Genomic DNA, 27,050 nt, shown 5'->3' on the forward strand with positions numbered 1-27,050 from the left:
TTATAGGAATTCAGTGCACTATTTGTTGAAATTATGTAAAAATAAAATTAAAATGAGTCAAAATAATTCTCGCCCTTGGGGGATGGGGAATGACACGAAGGGAGGATGAAGTGGGCTTCCGAGAGCGTGTAACTGCTTCCTTCTTGGGCAGGTGTATGTAGTTTGTGAAACTACCCTGAGAAGTACACCTACAATGTGTACACCTTGTACAAATATATTTCAATAAAAAGTTTTCAAGAAGTTAAAACAAAAGAATGCAAAAAACTGCCCCCATAAAGCACAGAGCGCTGTGATGCAGGCCAGACAGTGTTTTTATCTCCCCAGGGCCAAGCACGGGGCTTGGCTCCAGGACGTGCAGCAGGGTAGAGGCTGGGCAGGGAAGGGAGGGGTCTCTCCTTACCCTAAACCAGAAGGAACATAACCATCCTACCCTCCTGCAAGCCTCACCCCTTCCTTCCTGGAAAGCTTCCTTTAGTTCTTGTGGGAGCACCCAGGCTTGCAGCCTTGAATGGGGGCCCAGGGGAGTATTGCATCCCCAGCTACCCCTGAAGCAAATGAAAAAATATAGAGATAGGAAATGTGCTTGTGATTCTGTCACTGGGATATGCAAATAAAATATATATGATAGGTCTATCTGCCTAATATTCCTGCCAATTCATTCTCTGGGTGTGATTAAAATGAGCAATAAATTCCTCGTGAGTCTCGGTGGAGTGAGGATCTGGGAGTAGAGACGTGGGTTGGCACCAGCGCATCCCCCTCAGCTGAATATTCATCATGGAACAGCTCTCCATATTTTTGTTTTATCTGCCATCATGTGCACAGAGATATATTTCTACCTCTCCTTCGTCACTTAGTTAAGACAGGAAAACGGTCTAAGCTTTAAGTATTAAGCTCTCCATCTAGGGAAACCCTTCAAAGTGAGACCACAGGCTACCTTCTCTACGAAGCCTGACATGGTCATTCTGCCTGGAGGAGATCTGGGCTTTCTTGGAGCCCCACAAACTCCGTGTAGACCCCTCCCCTAAAGCACAAGCCAGTCTGTGGGTATCCAAGCTGGGAGCGCCTGCCTCTCCCTGTGCTCCTCTCCCAGATGGCCAGCCCAGGGGACAGGAGCTGCGCTTCACCCACCTCCGGACCTTCTTGGGGGCCCCCGTGGGGGCTCCTCTGCACAGATGCCAAGAGAACTGAGTAAACCAAGAGTGAGGAGAAACTCATTTAGGTCAATTAAAGTGACAGCGATTTTATATAAATAACACCTTTTAAAAGGCAGAATGAAATAAAAAATTAGGCTAATGAATAATTTTAAAATAGGAAAATCTCAAGAAATAACATTAAATGAAAAAAAAAAAGCAGATTCTAAATAAGGACCTAGGATCATAACTCAAAAACCTTGAGAGCCAAGTAGGAAATATAAATGTCTGACAGGCAAACACATACAATAGGGAATGGGAAGACCCGTGGCTAGAGCCCACGTTCTAACCTCTGAAGAATTACATTCCCATTTTTAGAAATTCTGGATGGGTTGGCAAAATAAAACATGGCTGCCAGTTTGAGATCCTTGGAATACAAGTACATAGTAAGCTATCAACTGGGTTTTAAAAGGCCATCTATGTAAACATATATAGGTATGATCCAGAAAAAGGTAAATACTGTATCATAAGAGGAAATCTCTGATTTATATCTTAATAGTTACTTATCATGACTCGATTTCTGTAAGTCACCTGACTTCTTTCAGCTCCAGTTTCCCATCTGTAAAATGGCAGAACTGCTTCATAGATTCATTATAGGACTAGAAAAAATATATATTGGAGCACTGGCATAGTGCCTGCATACACTAGATAAATGGTACCTGCTATTATTGTAAATAATTAAAATATTAATAGGAATTATGTATAGGTATAAAGGCTAGTATGCTTTTAATTGAGGTTCTGCTAGTTGACAGCTCTTCCAAGAAGCCTTCCTTGAATTCCCAGGCAGGATGAGAAGCCACCTCAGGGTTTTCACAGTTCCAAGGCTTCCCTGGGACTAATGACTCAGTGGTGACATAGTTCACCTGTCCATCTCCTTGTCAGGCTGTGATCTGCTTCAATGCTTCACCAACTGTCTTCTTCCCACACAGCCCAGAGGCTCGCACACAGATGTCATTTATAAATATGTACTGAATTATTTAATTCTCTTATTTTACTTTCCTAATTTCCTATGATAGGACAGATGACTTTTACAATTAAAATTTTCTGTAATGAGCTCATATTTGACTACAGACTGGTAGGTGAAGGTGGAAGAGGCTGAGCTGGGTGGCAGAAGATGCTAGACAGACAGAAGAGGAGTAAAATAAGATCACAGTGGTGCTAACCTGTGTCTAGACAAAGAGCCAGGAGATGAGGTCTCAGGCTGGAGCCTCTGCACCCTCCAGGCCTGAGTCATTATGCTGCAAACAGAGGAGCAGCTGCTGCTTACTTTCTGGCAGAGGGAGACAGAAACCAGGTCTAAAGCAGTGCTCCTCCTCAGAAACTCTGCCTCACAATTTTGAAGAGGTAGCTCTGCAGCTTGGAGGAGAGTAACAGAGCAGAAAGAATGAGTGACTCTACGGATGCTAAGCAAATGAAAGACAATGTTGCTGACATTAAGGGAAAGCTGAGGGGCAGTTCAGCTTGTTAACATCTGATGGGATGGCAGAGCAATCAGGTGCAGGTGCTCAGAGGACAGCTGGACATTCCAGATGTGGGAAATCCAGACCAGATGAAGGGATCAAGTACAGAGAAGTGACAAAAGAGAAATAGCCTTCCAGTTGAGAAGCTACAAGAGCCCTGGGCTGACTCTAAGTGGTTGTCTAGCCTCTATAGGCAGCCCCTTGCACTGTATGACAGCTCTGTTAGGGAGCTCCTCCTTGCATCTGCCACCCCTAGGCTTGGCTCTGTCCTAGCTTTGCCACTGAATGAATCTCCTCCCTTCCCATGCACAGCCACTCCTGTGCCTATGTGCAGCCTCTCCTCTGTGGGCCAGATGACCCTACTGCCTTCAGCCTTTTCTCAGGGCACAGTTCCTCCTGTCCCCTTACTACCCTCCTCTGCACAGATCCTAAGAACTCAGTCTACGCAGAAGGTAGTGTCTGCAATTGCCCTCTGCGGTCCAGAAGGGTCTGATTGGCACAGAGGAATGCAACTGCCATTTCTTAACTTGGGACAAAAGCCTTGTGGCCTTCGAGCCATTTTCTTGACAGCCAAATTTTGTTAAGGGTCCCTTGGCAGCCCTAACCCTCCCCCTGTGCTGGCACTAAAAGGCCTGTTTTTTTGCTTTACACGACCAGACAAGAATCAGTCCTAAGTCATATTACCTGACAGACCATTTATACTCTTGGCCAAGTGCAGTGCTAGCTTTCAGAAGACAGCAAGTAGGCCTGAAAAGGAGAGGATGAGTGGGATGCAGTCCTGAGGTTATCTGAAACATGCTTAGGGGTTTCCTTAAGGCCCCTGGGAAAGCTGACCTGACTTCCAGGACTGCTCCTAGGGGTGGGAAATCTGAACAAGAGGGAAGCATTTGCTTTGTGCAGTTTTTGCTCTTCACTGCTTCCAAGTGCCCCTTGGAATGTACTGTAAAAGCCAGTCCACCTTTCTAACTCTTCCCCTTCTCTAGAGGGAACACTGCAAGATGGTTACTGAGGATCCCAAGGAGACAAACTGCAGTTAACGCTGGTTCCCAGATAATTCCAGTTCTTTCCCTTTTAGATACACAGTAGGTTCACTCTTGGTCTCCTTGTGATTGGGCAAAAACATGGGATTAGTATGAGTTATGGGATGTCTATGAGTTATGAGCGGTATTATGAGTGGAAGTAGAGGGTTCTACTTCCAGGCTGAACACTTAACTGCAGATACAAGATATTCCAGAAAATTCTTTTCCTTCTGGCAAGCAATCAGCAACATTCCCCAGGGTGGCTGCTCTGTATTCAGGTCCTGGAATGACTGTGATGAGCAGAGCACCCTGCGCCCACCCTCCTCCAAGCCCCACTGACCCACAATGAACATGCAGCATGAGGCAAAAATAAACCTTTGTTGTTTTAGACAACTGAAATTTGGGGTTGTTACAACAGCATAATATGTTTATCCTGACTGATACACAGACAACCATACACTGAACAGAACCTCAGAAACCATTCAGTCCACTATTTTCACTGCACAGAGGTAAATGGAGCTTCAATGAGGGAAAGTGCTAGCCCAAGGTCACCCAGTGGTGGGACTGGGATCACAACCCACATCCTGTTTCAGTCCAATGACCTCAGGGCTCTTACTCAAGACAGAATATTTGCCACTAGGTGGGACCTGTTACACTGAATCATCTCAAGGAACTTTAGCCAACTTGCCCACAAGAGACCCCATGATGCAGGCAAGAGCATACGACAGTGTCAGAATCAGATTTTTTAGTTCTAGTTCTGTCTCTAAACTTACTTTGCTCAAGTCTGTTAGTTTCAGTTTTGATGCTAACTTACTCTGGGACCAAAGGCAAGCCACCTCACACCCCTGACTCCAACTTCCCTAGAAGTAAAATAAGTCAATTGATTTCGGAAATTTAAAACGTTTGCCCCACAGCAGAGGCTCCATGGAGGCTGTTTGGGAGGGAACAGACAAGCCAGGGAAGTAATAGGTCCATCTCTCCTTCAACCAGAACAGCTCTCTTTTCCTCTGATTATTTGGTTTGGCTTCGGTATGATTTATTATCACTGGACTTGATGATTTCTGAGGTCCCTGCCAGCTCTGAGATTTGTGATTCTAATTCTTGGATTCTGCCAAGTAGATCCCAAGTTATAGTTCGGTGGCTGGAAGGACCAGAGGCAGTCCTGTTTTTAGGGAGTTCAGAAGTTTGGGCGAGAAGATCAAATTAAGATGAAGATTCCAGGGAGCAGGGGCAGCTCAGCCTGAATACCAGGTTCTGTGGAGTGCATGTGGGGAGGAGGGGTCAGGGAATGGTTCTGGAGGAGTGGTGACAGGAAAGGATGACTTGATGAGGCTACAGAATGAATTCACGAGGCTTTAGGAAATAGTATTTGGGCTAAAGATTTTGTCTCCCCAGCCTCCCTCCTATGAAGAGGAGCTAGAAGATCCATCACCTCAAAAATTAAATTTGGGAGGACAGAGGACTTCCGCCAAGATGAAGGCATACGTGGAAACACCTTGCGTCCTCTCACAACCAAATCTAAAAACAACAAAGTTTTAACAACAATAAGCGCAACCAAACCACACAGAAAATCGACAATACGGAGTCCAAAAACAACGAAATGCTCAACTAAACCGGTAAGAGGGTGAAGCCAGCAGTGGAGTGGGTTGGCCAAAAAGATCCCCGACAGGAATGGTGCACAGGCAGCCGAAGGCGCAGATCCCAGGTGCGGGCTGGCTACGGGCGGACACAGGGAAGAGGCGCAGCTGTCTGTCTGCAGTCGGTCGAGCATTTGCATGCAGATAAACCAGTGAAGAGGCGAGCATTGAGACCTTATGGCGCAGGGCGGCAGGCTCACACATTTCCGCTCAGATAAACAGGCAGGGGCAAGCGGTGGGATGGACTGGGCGAACAGAGAGGACCACCATTGCTCCCTCTCTGACCCCGCCCCCACATACAGCATCACAAACCAGCAACCTGGATGGCCCCGCCTTGGTCGCTCCTCATACGTAACAGGCACAAACAACTAAGGCTCTGCTCCTCATATGTAACAGGCACAAACAGATAAAAACATGGCACGAGAACAACTCAGAGCCCCAGAGCCAATAAATCTAAGCGATGAAGAAATAGCCAAACTTTCAGATGCACAGTTCAAAACACTGGTGATCAGGATCCTCACAGAACTGGTTGATTTTAGTCACAAATCAGAGGAACATATGAAGGCTAAACTAATTGAAATGAATGGTAATGCACAGGAAACCAATAGTAATGGAAAGGAAACTGGGACTCAAATCAAGGGAGCAGACCAGAAGGAAAGAAAAAAATTACCAAACAGAAAAATATGAAGAATCAAGAATTCAAAAAAAATGAGAGGCTTAGGAACCTTCAGGACATCTTTAAACGCTCCAACATCTGAATTATAGGGGTACCAGAAGGGGAAGAGGAACAGTCACGAGTGGAAACCTTATTTGAACAAATAATAAAAGAGATCTTTCCCCGTTCTGGCAAAGGAAATAGACTTCCAGGAAATCCAGGAAGCTCAGAGAGTACCAAAGAAGTTGGACCCAAGAAGGAACACACCAAGGCACATCATCATTACATTAGCCAAGATTAAAATGAAGGAGAGAATCCTACAAGCAGCAAGAGATAAGGGGACTGTCACCTACAAAGGAGTCCCCATCAGACTGTCAGCTGATTTCTCAAAAGAGACCTTACAGGCAAGAAGGGGCTGGAAAGAGGTATTCCAAGTCATGAAAACCAAAGACCTACAACCAAGATTGCTCTATCCAGCAAAGTTTTCATTTAGAATGGAAGGACAGATAAAGTGCTTCTCAGATAAGATCAAATTCAAGGAGTTCATCGTCACCAAGCCCTTATTATATGAAATTTTAAAGGGTCTTATCTAAGAAAAAGAAGATAAAAATGATGAACAGTGAAAGGACAGCAAACTCACAGTTATCAACAACCACACCTAAAACAAAAGCAAATTAAGAGGACAGCTAGATCAGGAGTGAACCATAGAAATGAAGATCACATGGAGGAGTAGCAATAGGGGAGTGGGAGAAGGAGAAGGGGGGAGAAGGTACAGAAAATAAGTAGCATAGACAGTAGATAGAAAATAGATAGGGGGAGGGTAAGAATAGTAGGGGAAATATAGAATCTAAAGAACTTGAGACGTGTTCAAGAACTAAAGGGGGGGAATGGTGGGGGAGGGGTGTGCAGGGTAGAGGGAAATGGGGGGGGGAATAGAACAAATGTAATGGCATAATCAATAAAAAAAATAAAATAAAGTGCAAAAAAAATTAAATTTGAAGGTTAATTCTCAGAAGCAAAAAGTGACCCAGGATTCTTCCTGGTCATGACAGGAAGTTTCCTATTCTTGAGACTGGGGGTTAGATTTGTTTTAAACAGATAATAATGACCTAAGAGGAAGTGTGAAGCCTGACATAATTTAATGAATGAAAGATTAAACGCCTCATGGAGTACCCACAGGCCTTTCCTTTCTCTGATACTTACCTTGGTCTCAGAAGTCTTTAGAAGCTTCTTCACTTCCCCTTCTCGGGCATAATCCAAGGCTGTGTGTCCCATCTCATTCCTCAGTAGGGGATTGGCTCCTGGCAGGAGGAGAAAGAGAGGACATCAGGGGCTCTGTGAGTAATCAGTGGGACCTCAGAGGGGCTTGAACCCTGGTTTTAGTGTTAGGAATGCCTATGGAAATGTAGAGCAACACGATCCTAAGAGACAGTAGAATGGTAGGAAAAACATGTCTAGCTACTTGAAAGGAGAGGTCTGAGTCCTCTCTGACAAAGCTCAGAGTACTGTGGCTCTCACAAGTGCAGAAACTTACTACACATACTATCATACACATAGATGTGTCGCATACACCCAGGTGTGCTCTACACATACAAATACACAGCTAAACATGCTAACAAATGTACCAAACACACAAATTAATATATCCCAACACCAACGCATTAGTTAAGATACTCCTGTTATCCAACTCATTTGTATACAGATGAACATTCATTTATAAAAATCATATATAGAAGGGCTCCTTACTAAGCAAAGAATGTCCCGAATAACGATGTAAAGGCCCCCTTTGTTCTGCCCCTCTCTCCTAACACTTTTTTCTCTCTGGCATTTCCTGCCTGCCAGAGCCAGCTGAGTCCTCTGGAAGGGTGTGGCCGTCCTCGGCACCCTGGCTGTCCCAGGGCCAGCTGGAGGATGTTACTAATGCTACTTGTTGGTGAGTGTGTGCATGTGGGCAGGCTTTCCTCCACTCACTAGTTCCTGGGATTTAAAGACAAAGACCTTTAAGTGGGGCAAAAAGAAGGGGCCATGCATCTACTTTCTTCTCTTTTTTAGGTGCCAGCAGCTGAGCCTGTGTAAAGTGCAGACTGTGTGCAAAGACTTGGCAAATATGGAGGAAAGGCTACTCTGACTCCCATGCTGTCAGAATCTCTTTTCCAAAGTCCAGGTCTCAGTACTTCACTCTCCTCTCCAAAAGCTGTCCATTTCAGCTCTGATTGGTGTGGCTCAGCGGTTTGGGTATCATTCTGCAAACCGAAAGGTCACCCATTCGATTCCCAGTTAGAGGAGATGCTTGGTTTGAAGGCCAGGTCCTTGTTTGGGGGCGTGTGAGTGGTCCAGGTTTCTCTTGTGTACATTGATGTTTTTCTCCCTCTCTTCCCATCTCTTTAAAATTAAAGTCTTTAAAAAAGAAAAACAATCCCACCCCCCCCAAAAAAAACTGTCCATTCCATTCAATTTGGCAAACCTTAAATGCGTGGGGCTTGAGGACACAGAAGACTTAGACCTGGCCCTGATCCAAAGGCACTCCTCTCAAAGCAGAAGAGAGAAATATGAGAAAGCTGTGTCTTGAACACAGTAGACGGTCAAGAATTATGTGTTAAATGGAACATTCCTCGATCTTTCTTGCCAGGGAAGTGTCTAGAAGTAAAGAAAGGTTGAGACTCGGTCTCTGCCCTAAGGACATAGCTGGCTGGCTGGGGACACTAAACACACAGGCGAGGCTGTGTCAGTGTGTCCAGCCGCTGTTTGTTGACAGTAAAAACCGACATTTCTCAATTCCAGACTGTGGAAGCATTTATGTCACGATATAAAACCATTCCTACAGAAGCTCTCTGCTTCTCAAAAGCCTTTAAACTTGCTAAGTTTAAAAAGCAACAATAGCCAGAATTTATTAAGCATTTACATGCGCTTGTCGGCCTGGGCTGTGGATGAAGAGTTGCAGGAGGAGGAGGGGAAAGGGACAGACAGCAGAGGTAGGATCCAGGCCAAGGAAACTTATCATTAATTTAAAAATGCCATAGTTTTATATACAATCCTATTTTATAGTAGGAATTTCCTACAAAATATTAATATATGTCATTTGTAATAGATATAATTCATATACCTTTTAAAGTACACAATTCAGCCCTGACTGGTATGGCTCAGTGGATTGAGTGCCGGCCTGTAAACCGAAAGGTTGCTGGTTCAATTCCTCCTCAGGGCACATGCCTGGGTTGAGGGCCAGGCCCTCAGCTGGACGTGCTAGAGGCAACCTCCATGACTGATGTATCTCTCACACACTGGTGTTTCTCTCCCTCCCTTCCCCACTCTCTAAAAGTAAATAAATAAAATTAAAAACAAATAAAGTACACGATTCAGTGGTTTTAAATATATTTAGAAAGTTGTAAAACCACTGCCGTATCTAATTCCAGATCATGTTCATTATCTCAGAAAGAAACCTGGCTGGGCAGCTCAGCTGATTAGAGAGCCACCCCGATACACCAGGGCTGCGGGTACGCTGCCGGGGCAGGGCACGTACGAGAATTAGCCAATGAAGGCATAAATAAATGGAACAACGAATTAATGTTTTCTTTCTCTCAAAAATAAAGAAACCCCACAACCATTATCGGAGACCACCCCTCCCTGTCCCCTCCGACCCCTGCAACCATCGCCTGTTCTCTGTTTCTACAGATTTGCCTCTACTTGACATTTCATGTAAGTGGAATCACACAATGCATAGCCTTTTGTGTCTGGCTTCTTCCACTTAACACAATGTTTTTAAGGTTCATCCATATTGTAGCATGTGTTATTCATGCTACCACATGAATGTAGCATATACCTCATTTCTTTTTATTGCTGAATAATATTCCACGGTGTGGATATACCACATTTTGGTTTTCTACTCATCGGCTGATGGACATTTGGGTTGTTTCCCCCTGTAGCTGTTATGATGCTATGAACATCTGCATACAAGTCCTTACGTTGTGATAATACCCACTGGTACTTACAAAGCACTTACTCTATGCCAGGCACTGTGCTCTGTACTTTATATACATTACATCATTTAAGTCTAACAACCGTCCTGAGAACTAGGAATTAAAGTTCCCATGCTACAGACCTGGAAATTGGGTGTAGAGAAGTGAAATAAGTAGCCCAAAGTCACAAAGCTGGTTCTTTCCTTGGACCAAGAGTCAAACCCACCCCAGGTTTTCTGAACTACAGTTTTCTATACTCCCATCAGGGTGGCCATGACGCGTCCTTGCTGAAAGACCCTTCAGTGGCTTTTCATTGCATAGAGGATGAAGTACAACCTTCCTAGTGAGGAGGGTGTCTTTGGCAGCCTCAAGGGCAGCTCTTTCCACAGACACAGGCTGGAGGAGAAGGGTGATCAGGGAGAAACCTCTAAAAGGGAAAGACAAGAGGAACAAAGAGAAGAAGAGAAATGGAATAAGGAAGAGAGTAAAAATGGGAAAGACAAGGGGAAGGAGGACAGAAAGACAAGGTGAGAGAGGAAGGCAGAGGAGAATGAGAGTGAGACTAACCACTTTAAACAAGTGCTGTCAGTGATCTATATTTGCTTACAGAATGAAAAATGTGTGCTGTAAACATTGGCCACTGAGTAATTTCTGGTAGGAGTCATGTCACTTCTTATAAAGAATGGGATGGGGACAGGTAGGACACCTCTGCACCTGGGCCAGCCAGCACAGGGATGCCTTTTAAAGCAGTGCTGGGCCTGTCGCCAGCCCAGGAAGCTCTTAGGCCTCACCCCAGCCGCTTCCGAGGGGGGAAGCCAATAGAGATCCCCGAGGTTCTGGAGCCTCAGGGTAGCGTCTGCTCCCACTCTAGGAAGGCTGAGGCAGGGACACCACGAATAATGTCCATCTGATATGAGGCCCCAGCCCCCACACTCTGACTTGACTAATTGCTGTAATAATTGATAGAACCTGACTTCTACAACTGATCGATTTCACCTTCACGACCAACGGCCACAAACCATTACACTCCAATAAATAACCACGTTGGGCCTCACTCTCCTGCCCTCTCCGGGGGCATCAGGATGGTCTGTGCCCTGGCCTGACCTTCCCTTGCCTCCCACCCAGGGCCCCTCCAGGCCAAGCAGCTGGTCTAGAGGGTCAGACCTCTGGGAGCAAGTGAGAGGGCTGGATGGAGGTAGGGAGGGCTAATCGCAGGCCATCCGTCACCTCCCACTGGCTGTCTGGGGCTGGGGCCAACACCTGGAGCACCGCAGGCAGTATAGTGCAGGACCCCTCCCCTCCTCTCCCTGCTCCAGATTAGTGTGTCCCAGCTTATAATATTTGATAAATAGCAGACTGGCTTCCTGGCAGCACTGCTGCGGCTGCGCCTGCCCGCTACAGCTGTGGAAGGTCACTCATTGGGGAAATATGTTTCTGTCAGTGGTATTGAAAAAAGTTTAGTGGAGTGACAGGCCTCAATTTTTCAAATTTTATTAACTCCATCCTCTTAACCATTTGTCTTGAATTCCTTCGGATTCTGGGGGATCTGTCAATAGGGCTTGGGTCAGGAAGGTAGGGTTGGGGGTGGGTAGTCACGTGCTGGTCCTAACTGGTAGGGTGCATGGCTTGGGTCTCATCTCCCAGGGCAGGTAAGACAGTGAAAATGGTGTTGGTAAGAGGGAAGGCCTGGCCCACTGGGGTCCAGGAAGCCCACTGTTCTTCTCTGGTATAGCACCTAACTTCGATGTGACACAATCATAGACTTTCTGAGAGGAAAAGTCTTAATAGTGAGCTCTCCCAACTCCCTAAGCAGTGACTACCCTCTACTACATCCCAAACAGGTGGTCACCCTGGCTTCTCAGAACGTGCCCAGAACCCAGTCCCAAGCTCATGGCCCTTCAAGGGGTTTCCCCCACTAAAGTAAAGGGAGATCCTTGTCATTTAAGCCCCAACCTCTCTCTCCACCCCCACCCCCACCTTAGTCTTCCTGCAAATACCTGCTCATCTTTTAAGACCCAGATCAGGCTTCTCCTCCAGGAAAGCTTCCTTGTTTCCTCCCACCCTGATTTGGTACCATCCTTTGTGCTCCCACGGCCCTTCAGCCTCTATCTTACTGCACTAATCACGCCGAGTTAAAATGGTCTGTCTCCAACCAAGTCTTAAGAGCTCTTAGAAGCCAGGGGCCATGCCTGATCCACCGCTATATCCTTGCTACCCAGCACAGGACCTGGCACGTAACAGGAATTCACTAACATTTACCAAACCAATGGACTTTTTATAGGTGTTATCTTCTGAGGCCACACACAACATGGCTGTGCTTTCTGCCCCAGAAGAGCCTCTAACACCGAGTGTGTGGGCATGTCCTTAGTTCCTGTAAGCCACAGTCCCTGGTCTCTTTTCTAGTTCTAGGTACTTCTCTGCCTGAGTGGCAGATTAGGTCAGGTCGGGACCTAGCATTCTTGATACTCTGTAGGTGGGAAGTGGGGAAGAAGTGGTGGGACAGAGTGGCCCACTTGCCATTCCTGGGGAGAGGGATTAAATTAGGGTGGGGGACGTGGTTCAGATCTTCTAGTGCAGGCAGGAGCAGCTTATAAACTGGGGGTGGGGTGGGGGAGGAGGCTTGTAACTCCCTCCTCCCTTGACACTACCCAGTCCAGGCCCTTTGTCTACCTCTGTGATTATCAGAGAAGATAATGTATATTATAAGCGGACTTTAAAAAACACAACAGTAACTGCCCTAAACAAATATGTTGGGTCATTATCAATAATATTGACATGCTCACCTCCCACAGCTTTGTCAGCTCCTTACCCACCCTGACCTCCAAACACAGTTTTATCAGCCATACTGGCCTTCCAGAGATCTGCATCTCCAACCACTGCAGTTTCCACAGCTGACCCTTGCCCTGTAAAAGGGCACCAGACAGGGAACTGGCAGGGGTGGGGGATCACTACTCCCTGGCTGTATGATCTGGGGTACTTGCTTCACTTCTCTGTTGGTAATAATTGTGCACTGCCTTCCTTCTAGGGGTTTTGCTTGAACTGAGTAAGATAAAAAGCACAAAAATGGTTTTAAAAAGGGCTGTACAATGTTCTCTGTAATAACTTTTACATTCACTCGCCCCTTCTATTTTGACTGCTAGCTCCTTCACCACCTTCATCCTGATTTTCCTTATTTGAACAGTTTGCTTATTATCTCCAACTACAAGTTTTTGTTGAATATAAAACCTTTTCCATGATGAGAGATATGGAGTGAGCTCTTCTTTTGGTTGTGAGCGCCCACAAAGCAGACAGAGAGAGGCAATGACCCAGGACATCAGAGAAGCCATGCACCTGCACTGTCCCCACACTGTTGTTTGGACCAGTCCTCACGCCTGGAGCCCCGCCCCTTGTCTCCCTGATCACCTATTCTTCAAGGGCCCTTCTCTGGGAAACCTCCCCTCCCCTCCAGCTCCAGCATTCTCCGCCTGTCCCTGGGCTCCTGTTGTCCTCCCTGCTCACTCCCATTCCTGGGAGTCCACCCATTAGTCTATATGTAGCTCCTCGGATCAGAGATGGTCCAATTTCCCTCTGTATTCCCAGAGTCTGAATGAAGGTTAGAGAAGAGCCCTGTCCGCAATGCTGCAGGAAACACAGCAGAACTGGGACTATAGCCTGGAGTCCTAACAGTTTATCTTGAACTTTTACTAGAGACCATAACACGGAGCATTCTTAACATATGCACACGCAGGTACGTGTGTACCTGCACCAAGTCATCCCTCCACGTAGCTAACAATCTTTACTGGGCACTTTACATGCCATACCCTGTGCCAACTACTTCCATGTTACTCAGTTCTTAATTTGGTGAACAAAGCAGGAGAGGTATTATTTTTTCCATTTTACAGATGATTTAACTGAGTCTGCGAAGAGCAAGATGAGAGGATATGGGCTAACATTTGCTGGGTATAAGGCTTTTATACACAGTGTCTGAATTATTCATCATTCAGAAGCTCAGAGACCTGAAATAATTTGCCTCAGAGACCTGAAATAATTTGTCACACAGCAAATAAGAAGTAATATTAAAATTTAAAGGAGGGATTTATTATATTGGGTTGGTCAAAAAGTTTGTTAAGTTTTTTTCATAAAATAAAAGACATATTTTTCTTTTTTGCCAATAACTTTATTGATGTGGATATTTTGAGTATGTCGACCATCTCCCTCCCATGGTGGTATAATGTCGATTGTTCTCAATTAATGTCTTGATTTTATCCGTATCTACTTCAACTGGTCTACCCAACTGTGGAGGATCGTCCAGCAAGAAATTTCCAGCATGAAACTTCATTATCCACTTTTGATCAGTGGATTTTGACATGTTTGATCAGTCACAGCACCTTCTCCATATACTGCACAAATCTTCTTTTGGCGTTTCAGTTGCATTTTTACCTTTCTTTAAGTAATAAAGCATAATATGCCAAAAATGTTGTATATTTTCTTCCATCTTCAATATTTAAATGGTTACCCCCAAATTCACCAAATTTGCTTTTAAAAAAAATGCATGCTGATATGACAGCTGTCACAATATAATCTGAGAAAATTGTTTTGAATGAAGTTAAAGACAACTAAGCACTACTAGAGCCAGCTTATGGGAAAAAAACAAACAAACGTTTTGGCCAACCCAATACTATTCTCTTTTTTGTAAATGACTATAATTTTACATAATAAACAATTTTTTTTTAACAAAGAAGCCAGGTCTTGTTTTCTACTATATAATGCTACCTTCCAAAGGCTTAATGACTCAAAAAGGGAAAAGTAATTTTTTCTCTTACCTTCCAGGGTGCTCAGATGCTCCAAAGCCACAACAGGGGTGTTTCTACAGGTAGGTTTGGGATAGACAGCTTTGTAGAAAGGGGATACAATGGGGATCCTTTTCCTCCCATCAGAGTTTCCCTGTCTGGGGGCCAAGTGAATCATGACCCACATATACTGACCTCCCAGAACGTCATCCTGAAGTCCTAACTCCAATGGATACTACAGGGTAGGATCAACTGCCTTCAGGTAGGCAGATTTCTGAAGTTCACAGAACGGTGTACTCTCCTCTCAGGAGCATGCCTGGGTCTTTCCCTTCCCACTCTTCTTCACCCACAGGCAGGAATCTCCTAAACTCTAAGGGACCCCACAAGACTTGCAATGAGGGGAGCAACGGGCAGGGCAGCTTGTCCCAGGCTAACTCCCTGAACCTGTCTCCAAGGCCCCCTTTCCTCTGACTTTCCAGGGAGCCAAAGCAGCCCTGCCTAGGCTCTTTCCTGCTACTTCTTCTGTCCTAAGTCCCTCCTTGTTTTACTGTCTCTAGCTTTAATAACACAGCCTTAAAACAAAAATAAATAAATAAATTTCATAGAACAGAGAGCTATTGCATCATGGCTGGATACAGTCATTTCATTACAACCCACCAAGCACTGAAGCAGGCCAGGGGCCCAGCAAACTGTGGAATAAGACTGGCTCTTGTCCTTGAGTAGAACCCAGGCTGGTGGGAGACAGGGACAAACAGTGACAATACAGTGTGGTATGGGAGGACAAGAAGATAAGGATGATGATCCCTACCATCCCCCCAAAGGACCCTCACATTGTGTAGTTGAGGAGATGGGAAATCACAGCATTAGCTGAAAAACAGAAGTATGTACTAAAACAAAAAACGTCTACAGAAGCCCAGGGAAGGGAAGGTTAAAGCCCAAGGCCACAGAGACTGTGGGAGAGCATGAACTAAAGCCCAGGCTGTCCAGTCCAGGGCTCTTTCCATCCATCTTAACTGTCCTGGGCCCCATTTCGGACTTTTCAGTTCCAGTGAGGACCTGAAAGTCTAGGCTACCCTGGGTTGGTACTGTTCCCTTCAGTGGTACCAAATTCCCCTTTGTCTAGCACTCAGACCCTACATTCTGCAAAGGTCAGCTTCAATTTTCCTACCTTTAAAGTCTTCTTAGACCACACCTGCTTATATGGGTTACTTTCTCCTTTGAACTCTTAAACCACTTATCTGATCACACACTTTTCATACATACATATCTGTGTCCAGAATCAGAGCATCACTAAAGATGCTTTGAGAATGCCTAGAAAAGGAAATGGTGATGATGGCGAGGTGTCAGGCTGGGTTCATGGAAACAAAGTCATGCTTTTGTTCATCATGATTACCTGTTTGTTCAATCAGGTGCAGTTAGGGCAAATGTGAACTTCGTCAGACATTTGACAGGATGTCTCAGGACACCCCTGAAAACATGACGGAGAAAGGGGAGCTGGATGCCAGGACAGTGTGGAGGTTTAGCAAGTGACTAGTGGACTAAGTGGACCTAGGGCTGGGGTAGATGGGGGGAATGGCAGGGTGCAGTGACTGACAGACCAGAGGTGACCTGGAAGGAAGTTTCCAGTGCCAACAAATAGGCCTGGTCTTCTTCATCTTGTCTATCCCTGACACGAATTACCACAGTGATGGTCTGTTCATCAGATCTGCAGATGTCTGGTTAAGGTAGGAAAGGTACCAAATATACCTGGTGGAAGGTGGACGTTAAGAGCTGAGACAAATGAGATGAAAACTAAAGGAGATAAATGGGAAGTCACAGGTTTTGGAAAAGAGGCAAAATGAAGATTGTTCTGGGAAGAGTGATCAAGATAGAAAACAGTTTAGAGCCTTGTGAGAAGAATGGTTTAAGGACCTGAAGGTTTAGGCTGGAGAAAAGACAGCTCAGGAGAACACAACTGCATTGTCAGGTGCTTGAACGGCTATCATGTGGGCCTGGGATTAGATTTATTCCACATAAGCTCAATGATAAAATTAAGACCCTTGGAAGCAGATTTTGGCTGATTATAAGAAACTTCTGCCATCAGAACACCCGAAGATAGAATCTGAGCAACCTCAGGAACAAACGAGCTCCCCAGCACTGGAGATGTTCAAGCACGCAGTGGACAACCACTTGGTGGGTCTGCTACTTACATGTCCGTTTACAGAGGTTTTCCAAGAATGTTAATTTGTGTTTGTTCATTCACTCAAAGATACTTTTTGAGATCTTTCTATGCATCTGGCACCATGCTAGGTGCTAGGCATTCAAAAGCAAATAAGAAGACACTGTCCCTGTTCTTCAGGAGCTCCTGATCCTGCTGGGAGGAGTTTATTTCAAGAGTATCTTTATCTTGTACCATGATTATAAGCCTCAGCACAGGGAAGGCTGGCTTCAGCTTAGGTTAAATCGAAGAGTTCCTGTGGAAATTCAAACACATATTTGGCCACTAAAGGTCATAAAGAGTTTAATCAAGGCCTAATTACTTGCTTAAACCAACTATCAGCTGTGGGAATAAAAGTGTACACTGAAACACAATTTCTGATTTTTTGTGGTGCATTATATTTTGCTCCACAGTCGGAATTTGGTCTTTGGCTGGGACTTGTAAGACAATCTGTAGGTACATAAACAAGTGGCTGTGGTGTCAGGGTGAAGTGATTTAGCCAGCAGGGCTACCCAACTCTCCATTTCTTACCCACCCTATGGGGACTGCTTCAGCACAGACATAAACATGCTCCTGCCGTTACCTTATTGCACTCGTCACATGGGGAGGCTAGAAGGCTTGATTCAGGGATATGATTGGATTTTAAATCCCAGTCTCACAGGATTTTAATTACTGATCCGGGGCGGCAGGGATAGGCGCTGGCTGCCTCTGGATGGAGGAGGTCGATACGCCACTCCACAACATATTGAGCCACAATGCCTGCAGACTCTATTGCTCTATTTAATCATCTTTTGCAAAATTTACAGTGGAACAGGAGAGATCAATACGGAATTTATCACATTCTCTTGTAAATATGAGCCAGGAAAGAGTTCCAGGCAGTTTGTTACTGAGTGGGAGGGAACATGGCTGTGTACAGCTGGGCATTAGGAGATGAGACAAAATCCATTCTTCTTGGCATAAGCTATAGATGCTCAGCTGGTCCCTCCTAAGCCTGAAGGCAAGTTCAATGGGAAAAATACCGATTCATTCATTTATTCCATCAACCAACCAACATCCCAGAGCGCCTATTTTACGCCAGACCCTGTGTAGGCTCTGGGGATTCCAACTGGAATTCTAGTAGTGGAACCTGAGCAGATTACTTAATAGTCTAGCGCATTTATTTATGTAGGTGGTAAGAGTATCAAACTCAGAGTTAAGTATTAAAAAACATAAGAGCCTTAGTGCAGAGCTTGAAACATACAGTAACAGAACTCCATAAATGACAGCTATGGTTATTTTTACTATATTTACCCTTATTAGACACTCCTTCCCACAGTGTGTCTCACCAGTGGTACATGTGCAGAAATGGGGTGCTGTGCGGAGAGCCAGCTGCCCCATCTAGCAGACAGAAAAGACTGGGGTGGCTTTCCACAAGTTAGAGACCTGGCCAGGGGTACTGGCAGCAGAATCAGAGGAACGGGGGCTGAAGGGTGTGTAAGGAAGAGATACATGTTAAGCTCAATTTTTTTTGAAGCTTCAGTTGTAATCTTTAAAACAATAAAATAGCCTCCCAAAATTGCTGTGGGGGAACAGAGTGAGAAGTAATTCTTTATGTGGGCAAACCAGGGAAAGTTACACGAAAGAAACAAAAATGAATTGGCTCTTGAGGACTAAGTAAAAGTTTGATAAGTGGAGAGGTGGGGAAAGGACATGCATCCCCGGTAGAGAAAAGAGAATGAGCGAAGGTTTGGAGGCAGGAAAACTCTAGGCCAGGGAGTGAGCAGTTGAGTGGGCCTGTGGCAGAGATAGCTCTTGTCCCTCCAGGCCAACCTGACGAGAAAGGATGGCAGAGGGTTCGTGGTGGGCTGCAGAACAATGCATCCTGGGTTAGACATCTGGGCTCATCTTATAGGCACTGGGAACTGAAGGTTTTCAAACAGGAGTGATAGGGTTTTGTGGGCGAGAGGCCGGTTTGAAGGGGAGCCTGGTGATTAGGGGACAGACAGGAAGGCTGTTAACACTAGTCCAGACAAGAGTAATAAAGTCTGATTTCAGTCTCCTCTGTAGTGGAGACGGAGGAGAGAGAGTGGACTTGAGAGAAAATTCTAAGAAAGATGGGATTAGGGGAAAGTAAAGGCAAAGTCAACAGACTTACTTATAATATATCCTTGTTTGGGTGACCATAGATGATGGTTCCATTCACTAAACAGGGAACGAAGAGGGCTGGCTTTGGATACATTGAGTATGAGATGTCGACAGAACATTAAGATCAGCAGAGGACTAGAGACATGAAAATGCCTGGTTTGTTCTAAGACAAATACACAGGCCACGCTGGGTAGAAAAAAGGTGGTACAAAAGTATGGAAAGAATGTTCAAGACACCTCAAAATTAGGTGGGGAAAGGACAAAAGCAAAAACTGCTGCCAAGGACCTCTGTTCAATGCAAACTTAAGGTAGGGGTTTTCTAGATGAGGGATAATGCTCTAAATAGCATGTGACACAGGCACTGCAAGAATGGGGATCGTCAGCTCATTTTCATTTTGGGCAAGTTTCCTGGAAGTCATGGGCTTTCAGGAGGCCAGCCCCATTTCTCCCTCTCCCCACAATCCAGCACAGACTGTTCCCAGAGGTGGCAGCAGGCCCTGTGACCAGAAAGCAGCTGGGAGCAATTGTCAGTGGCAAGGGAAAGGCTCTGGATAAAGCAGAGTTCAAAGTGGACTATAATAAGAGCCTGGGTCCCTGGGCTTCTGCACGCCCCCCTCCTGGAAATGACAGCTGAGGCCAAGGCAGCCGAGCCTGGGGTCTGGCTGGATTTAGCAGTCATAATTATACTGCTGACGTCTGGGGCAGAGCCACAGTCTGCAGAAGGCGACAGCTTTTGTTCATGCACTAAAAACACATCATCTTCAAACATGCTAATCTCATGTCTGCTTCCATCTAACAGCATTGAAGGGAGGCTGAGGAAAGGGCACACAATGCCCACACATCTGGCTAATTCAGTTACAAGGCCAATCAATCTTGATGGGTTGTCTATAAAACTTCAGTCACCCCAAAGGACTGAGCTGACCAGATGTTTAGGCTTCTGTTGACCAATCTGGGCCTAATGTCCATAGTAGGAAAGAGGGGTTATCAAGAGTTGGCTTAGGCTTCCACTCACACATCTATTCTCAAAGCTACCTAAAGCCTTCTGCTTGGATGAGAAGTACATTAAGGTGGTGGTCAAGCCAGGCTCATTGGAATCCTCACCCCTTAATGAGGACAGGAGGTCTTATTTACAGATGGCTTTGAGAACGCTTGCAGAAAGAGAAACCAATAAAATACTTTTGCCAATTGCACTTTACGGTATAGAGAGAATCAGGAGCAAAGAGGGAATATTGTTCACTATGACATTAAATGCCACAGGCTATAGCTCTGGGCACAGAAACTGTTCATCTGCTGATGTCTTCTTTTCAACCCCCATCAAGACTGAAGGAACTGTTCATCTCCCTCATACCACTGTTGCTTTTTTAAAAAACCAGAGGCCACTGCCAAGAAGGACTTCTTCAATTAATGCTTTTTCCTTTACAGCCAACCACAGAGACCAGGGAACAGTCACCAAAAATAAAAGTGGAAGAGAGTAGTGGGGAGATTAGGAGGAAGGAGAGGGCAGGGAATAGACTTGTAGTCTATACCAAGGGGGGTCATTTTTTCACCCAGAGCTTCTTGCTGGTGCTAATGATTCCCCTTTTTTCCAAGAGTGTGTTTTCTTCATTAATTCTGAGGACTTTATCATGTTTGTCTCAGAGCTGTGGCTGGCATCACAAACCAGATAAACAGATTTGCATAAAGGAAAGCTCTGATATTTTCAGAAAGTGGTGAGAGAAAAGCACAAATTAGAAATGGTACCTTTGTTGTGACATCCTGTGCCCAGAAGAGTGCCTGGCACTCGCAGGAGTTTAATAACTGAATAACTGTGCCTCAGTTATGACACAGCTGGGCTGTGCTCATTCGATCTGTTTTTCAGGAGTGGCCTCCTGTTATCCCTGGTGATCATACTAGACAAAATCACTCAGAGATCAGGAGAATCTTCTCTCAGCCCAAACAAGCAGGGGAGAAGTGGTGTTTGGAGGTAAGGGAATAGACCTCATTACCACACCTAGCAACCTCTTCTTCCTTTTCTTCATGGCTGCGGCAATCAGTGCTGATGACTGACCCTGCCTCCTTCTGATTCTTTTCTGCCTTGATTTCCATTACATACAATACCTATGACTTGGTCTCCTTTGTAGGTTTCTGTTCATTTTTCTGTTCCAAGTTATGGGTGACACTCATGGCTGAGTGCTCAGCCCCATCTCTTTCTTTCTAATGTGTTCTCCTTTAAAAAAAAATAGTCCCAATTTGCATAGTTTAAACTACCCTAGTGGTTCTCAGTCCTAACCATCCATGTGTTAGGATTATATGGAAAGTGTTGAAACTTTATCAACCCAAAATGGGAGAAAATATTTGCAATATATATGACAGATAGAGGGCTAATATAATATTCTTAATGTGTAAAAAACTTTTAAAGTGTAAAACCAAAAGTTCTAGTAGAATGTACAAAAGACGTGACCTCAAAAGGAGATATAAACTGGCTCTTAAATATGTGAAATAACATTCAACTTCACTCATAATAAGAGAATCAAACTAAAACTACACCGAGATACTACTGCACTGGCCAAAAAAAGTTTGTTTAGTTTTTTTCTGTAGCTGGCTGTAAGAGATCTGATCAGATCACTAGGAAGGAGTGGGAAAAGACAGTAGGAGGAGGTTGTTCAAGGCAAAGGTAAATAGTCCAGGACGGGATTGGCTGACAAGCTGAATGCCTCCAAAGCCCATTGAATGATGGGCAAGATCTGAAATAAAAGAGGTGCTCTTGGGCTCTCAGAGGGGCACTGGCTCTCCCTGGCTCTTGGGCTCTTCTTCCTAGAGGATGCCTGGATGATCGTGTTGCAGCTGCCTGCATTTCCTAATGGACAGTATTTTGGATGGGAAGGAAGTACAGACACAGACTAGGATTGGGCTTGCCTGGCAGAGGGTGGCAGGTTCACTGTTTCAGTGTTCTAGAGGGGACAAAGTCTGAGGCAGAAGCCTGCTGTTCTTCCAAAATTGTGTAGATTTTGTATCTGATGCTGTTTTAGTTTGTAAATTAACCCTATAGAAATAACTAAAAACTAACAGGGGAAATGCTAGGAGAACTTGGGTATTAAAGTTTAGTTTCAATTGATAGTCGCCAAAGTGACTGCTTTTGAATAAACACTCCTTTCCTTTACCACCAAACCTTTGCCTGTGGACTTTTCCCTAGATGGTGGCAGTGGACAGTAGGACCAGTAGTAACAGTACTACTTAGTTGTCTTTAACTTCATTTGAAACAATTTTGTTAGACTGTATTGTGACAGCTGTCGTATCAGTGTGCATTTAAAAAAGCTTATCAAAATTGGTGAATTTTTGTGTAGCCATTTTAATACTGAATAAAATAAGCAATATTTTCAGCGTAACATGCTTTATTATTTCAAGGAAGGCAAAAACACAACTGAAACACCAAAAGAAGATTTGTGCAGTGTATGGAGAAGATGCTGTGACTGACCCAATGTGTCCAAAGTGGTTTGCAAAGTTTCTTGGTACTACTGACATTTTGGCCAAATAATTAATTTGGCCAAATTGCTGTGGGCTGTCTTATGCATTGGAAGATGTTTGACAGCACCCTGGCCTCTACCCACTAGAAGCCAATAGCAGGAGATAGCCAACATACTCAAAATACCTAAATCAAAAAAGTTACTGGTGAAAGTGAAAAGTGTGTCTTTTATTTTATGGAAAAAACTAAATGGACTTTTGGGCCAACCCAATACATCTCACCTATAAGACTGCAAAAATGCAAAAACTTGACAACACACTCTGCTGGAGAGGCTGTGAGAAAACAGGCATTTTATACATTGCTAGTGTGAATGCAAAATGGAACAATTCCTATGAGGGAGAAGTTTATAATATCTAATCAAAGGACCTATGCATTTACCCTTTGACCGTTATAAAGACATACTGCCAACATGCCCAAAACACACAAATGAGAGGTTAACCATTGGATTATGATTTGTAATTGCAAAATATTGGAAGCCTCAATGTCCAAGCACAGGATATATGTAGAACCCGGGTTCTTGAACTTAATTTGTCCTGGAAAACTGTTTGAGAAGTGATTTGTTTGAAAATGGAATATCCTCTTTTTGTTGCCTGACAGGTACATGACTGATGATAAAGGTATCAGCATGAAAGGGTTGTTGGGTCGAGCAGTAAGACCTTTCATTTTGTTAGACAACTGGGACACTTTTTCTATGAACAACTTGGTCAAGAACCAAGACATTTGAGAATGGAGATTTGACTTTATAGAGCACATACACAGAATGAAGTATCATGCAGCTGTAAACAAGAATGAGGAAGAGCTCTGAATTGATATTGGGTGATTTCCAAGGAATATGGATAGGTAAAAAAAGTAAACTGCAAAACAGCATGTAAGTAGGGTACATTTTAAGTAGGAAAACAGGAAAACATATAGCCCTGGCCAGCGTGGCTCAGCTGGTTGGAGCATCATCCCATAAACAGAAAAGTTGCTGGTTTGATTCCCAGTCAGGACACAGGCCTGGGTTGTGGGTTCAGTCCATGGCAGGGGTGCGTATAAGAAGCAACCAATCAATGCTTCTCTCTCACACTGATGTCTCTCTTCCCCTCTTTCTCTTAAATCAGTAAGTATGCCCTTGGGTGAAGATAAAATATAGTTCGGTTGTCTATAATACTTTATAATTATTAAAAAATATATATATTTGCTTTTACAAAGAAACAATAAAATTGGTATCACGGGGGTCAGAGCTCCCTGAGGGAAGTGGAAAAAGTTGAAAGGGATACAAGAGGAGTCTCACTTCTCTGAGTATATCTTTTTGTAGTTTTTAGTAAAAAATAATGTTCTACATATTCAACAACAAAATTAAAACAAAGATAGGCAGGGGAGAACAACTCTAAAACTGAAAGCAAATTAAAAAAAAATTAACCCAACGGTATTTCCAAAGAGTAACAAACTTACCAAACGGGGAAAAAAACACCCAAATAACTTACGAACCCAGTATCTGAGTATACATACTCATGGCCTTTGATGAAGGACTGCAAACAGATTCTGACCTGAACTCCCGTTAGACAGTTTGTTTTCTGTGGATGAAGCAAGTCTGAAGTTTTTTTTTAAGATGCAGTACGGGATCAAGCAAATGAGTAAACAAATCAGAGCTGTTTGCAGCCGGCATTCTCACTACGGAAGAAGGGACATAACACGAAATGTGTTAAGAACCCCATAGGTATGGACTGGAATGGAAGGTATTGACATTGGTTTCCAAAATACGCAGCATGTGCACACGCATATGTGTGCATATGCTTATCTGGGTATGTGTACCTTATGATGGATGTGTATGCATATGTATACACGCCTCTATATACTTCTTGGCTCTGTCAACAGAAGGGGTAATGATCACACCTGGTGCTCAGATTCCATCTTACAGCTCCTCCAAGGAATGGCTGATTCCAGGGAGCAGCGAGGTAGATATAAGACTGAAACATGTTATGCTAGAAAACATGAAAATGCTAAAAAAAAAAAATAGGGGTATGCTATACTGGCCAAATATGAGACAATTTTAGCATCAACACAACAAAGGACAGAAATGAATTACAGAACATTAAAACAGGGGTATTCATGAGCAATTATGATAATAAATACATCAACAGGGAAGAGGGGTTCTTGCTTACTACAGGGTGCCAGGTGCTAACTGACTGTTGTTAAGTGAGGTGCTGGGTGGGGAAAGAAATAAACTATTCATTTTCCAACCATCATATAAAGACTGTTTCAGGAAAGAACCATCAATAGACACTGAGTCCAGAGGAAAATTCTGATGAGGAGCAGGATATCTGCATGACCTGCAAAGTGTCTCCCCATAAACTACTTATTAATGTCAGGAGAAAAAGTAATGACGATACAGTGGAAAAGCTTCACAATACTTGGGTAGGAAGTGGGAGTAAGACTTTTCACTGAAAACCCTTTTGAATTTTGTACTGTGTGCAAGTACTAATTATTCAAAACAGAAAGGAAAATTAAACATTTATAAAATATCTCTGAGAATGTAGTAAGCGTAATAATGGCCCCTCAGTGATGCCCACCTTCTAAGTCCTGAAACCTGTGAACATGTTAAATGACTCAGCAAAGGGCTATTAAGGTTGCTCATCAGCTGAGTCTGATAGGAAACTACCTTGGTGCATCCAGGAGGGCCAATGTAATCACAAGTGCCCTGGGACATGAAAGAGGGAGGAGGAACAGTCTGTGTCAGAGTGATGAGATGTGACTCTGCTGACTACCGCTGGCCTGCAGGTAGAAGAGGGCAACGAGACAAGCAGTGTGGGCAGCCTCTAGAAGCCGGGAAAGGCAGGAGAGAAGGCTCCCTCTGAGTCTCCAAAAAGGAATGCAACTTTGCAGACACCTTGATTTTATTTCAGTGAGACCTATTTTAGACTTATCTCCAGAACTGTAAGATAATAAATTAGGGTTGCTTTAAGCCATTAAGTTTGTGATAATCTGTTTACAGCAGCAATAGGGAGGATACATAAGAAAAGTTACAGTGGTTGCCCTGGCCAGTAGCTCAGTTGGTTATTGTCCTGATATGCCAAGGTTGTGGTTTTGGTCCCCAGTCAGGGCCCATATGGAGTTAACCAATGAGTGCATGGAAAGCTGACATAACAAATCAATGTTTTTTTCTCAAATAAATAAATACATTTAAAAAAAAAAGTTCCAGTGGTTGCCCCTGAGGAGGAAGACCAGGAATGTAGAAGTGAGACTTCCTTTCCACTATATATCCTCCATACTGCTTGAAAAATTATTTTATTTTGAACATTTTTAAAAGTAAACATCACTGAAGTCACTAAACAGTCACTTCAGGAGCTCTCTACTGATTTCAAAGTTAAGTGCAAGTCCTCTGGCTCCTCCCCAAGGCCTCCACATTCAAATCTCCCTACTACCCACAATCTAGTACGTGGCCAGTCTCTCAGGTCTCTAATGTGCAAGGCTCCTTTCTGTTGCTGCATCACCTAAAAAGCTTTCCTCCTGCCCTCTGCCTGTGTGAATTCTCCCCATCCTTCAGGGTCTGCCTCCAGTCCCTCCTCCTCCTTGAAGCCTTCTACAACATCAACACTGATGTTTCTCCTCCTCATTCATTGCATTTATTCTGGCCTTTGCTTACATTTAATTTAGGGTTCTGCTACTTACCATGCAGTGCTCTTCCCAAGTGTGCTTTGTGTATGGGACTTTTCACCAAACTAGCATACTACAGGGTGCAGTGTGAAGGAAGGGCCTGTATCTTTTTCTTTTTTCTTTCCCATAGTGCCTACTGCCCATTTATAAAATAACTTAATAAATATTTACTGAGTACCTATCACATGCTAAGGAGAGTGCAAGGTGCTGGGAATATAAGCACTGCAGGTCCAGACTCTACTTTCAGGGAATGTATTGTGTGGTGAAGGAGAGAACTATTAATCAAATACCCGAATAACTACATGCTGTGGTAAGTGTGATAAAGAAGTTTATGCAGGATGCTTTAAGAGAATATATTGGAGGAATCTAGAAGAGGGCTACTGGTGGTTAGTCAGCTACAGGAAAATAATTAATAGTTGCTGAATAAATAAGAACACTTAATTTGCAATTAAATAAATCAAGAGGGCAATATTCAGTCAAAACCACAAAATATGAAATGGAAGGGAGCGTTGAGACTACGCTCCAACTATCTAATCTTACAGATGGGGAAATGAGGCTCAGTGAGGAGCAAGGGACTTGCTCAAGGTCCAACAGCAAGGTTGAGTTTGCACCACGTCGCCTGCACACAGGGTTCATTACTTCAAGAGAGTCTCTGAAGGATTCCTGAAGCGACAAGCTCCCTTCATCTGCTACATTTAAAAGAATTCATTTATCAAACTATGTTCAGTAAGAAGTCTGTGGCATAAACCTTCAAGAGCACCTCTATGCTAGAAGCAAAGGCTTTTTATGAAGGGTTCTAGTGCATCCGATCCTGGGATGGGCCTTTGATGCTATTTGCAAGCCCTGACCTTCAGACTGATGTTTCCCCTTCTTAAAGCTACAGTGCTGCCCTTTCTGTGTGCATTCTAC

General features: G+C 44.1%; 1 protein-coding gene across 5 annotated transcripts in view; it reads right to left on the reverse strand.

Annotated features, from left to right (window-relative positions):
- CLPB (caseinolytic mitochondrial matrix peptidase chaperone subunit B) overlaps positions 1–27,050 on the reverse strand; it is a 156,056-nt gene that overhangs the window by 44,883 nt on the left and 84,123 nt on the right. For all 5 annotated transcript variants that reach the window (XM_053670747.1, XM_053670748.1, XM_053670746.1 and 2 more), the window contains exon 6: positions 7,165–7,262. In XM_053670747.1, coding sequence (XP_053526722.1) covers positions 7,165–7,262 — 98 coding nt within the window. The remainder of the gene's footprint in view (positions 1–7,164; positions 7,263–27,050) is intronic.

This window comes from Artibeus jamaicensis, unplaced genomic scaffold (assembly GCF_021234435.1).
Source record: "Artibeus jamaicensis isolate MK-2021 breed Jamaican fruit bat unplaced genomic scaffold, CSHL_Jam_final contig_64, whole genome shotgun sequence".
Taxonomy (NCBI): Eukaryota; Metazoa; Chordata; class Mammalia; order Chiroptera; family Phyllostomidae; genus Artibeus; species Artibeus jamaicensis.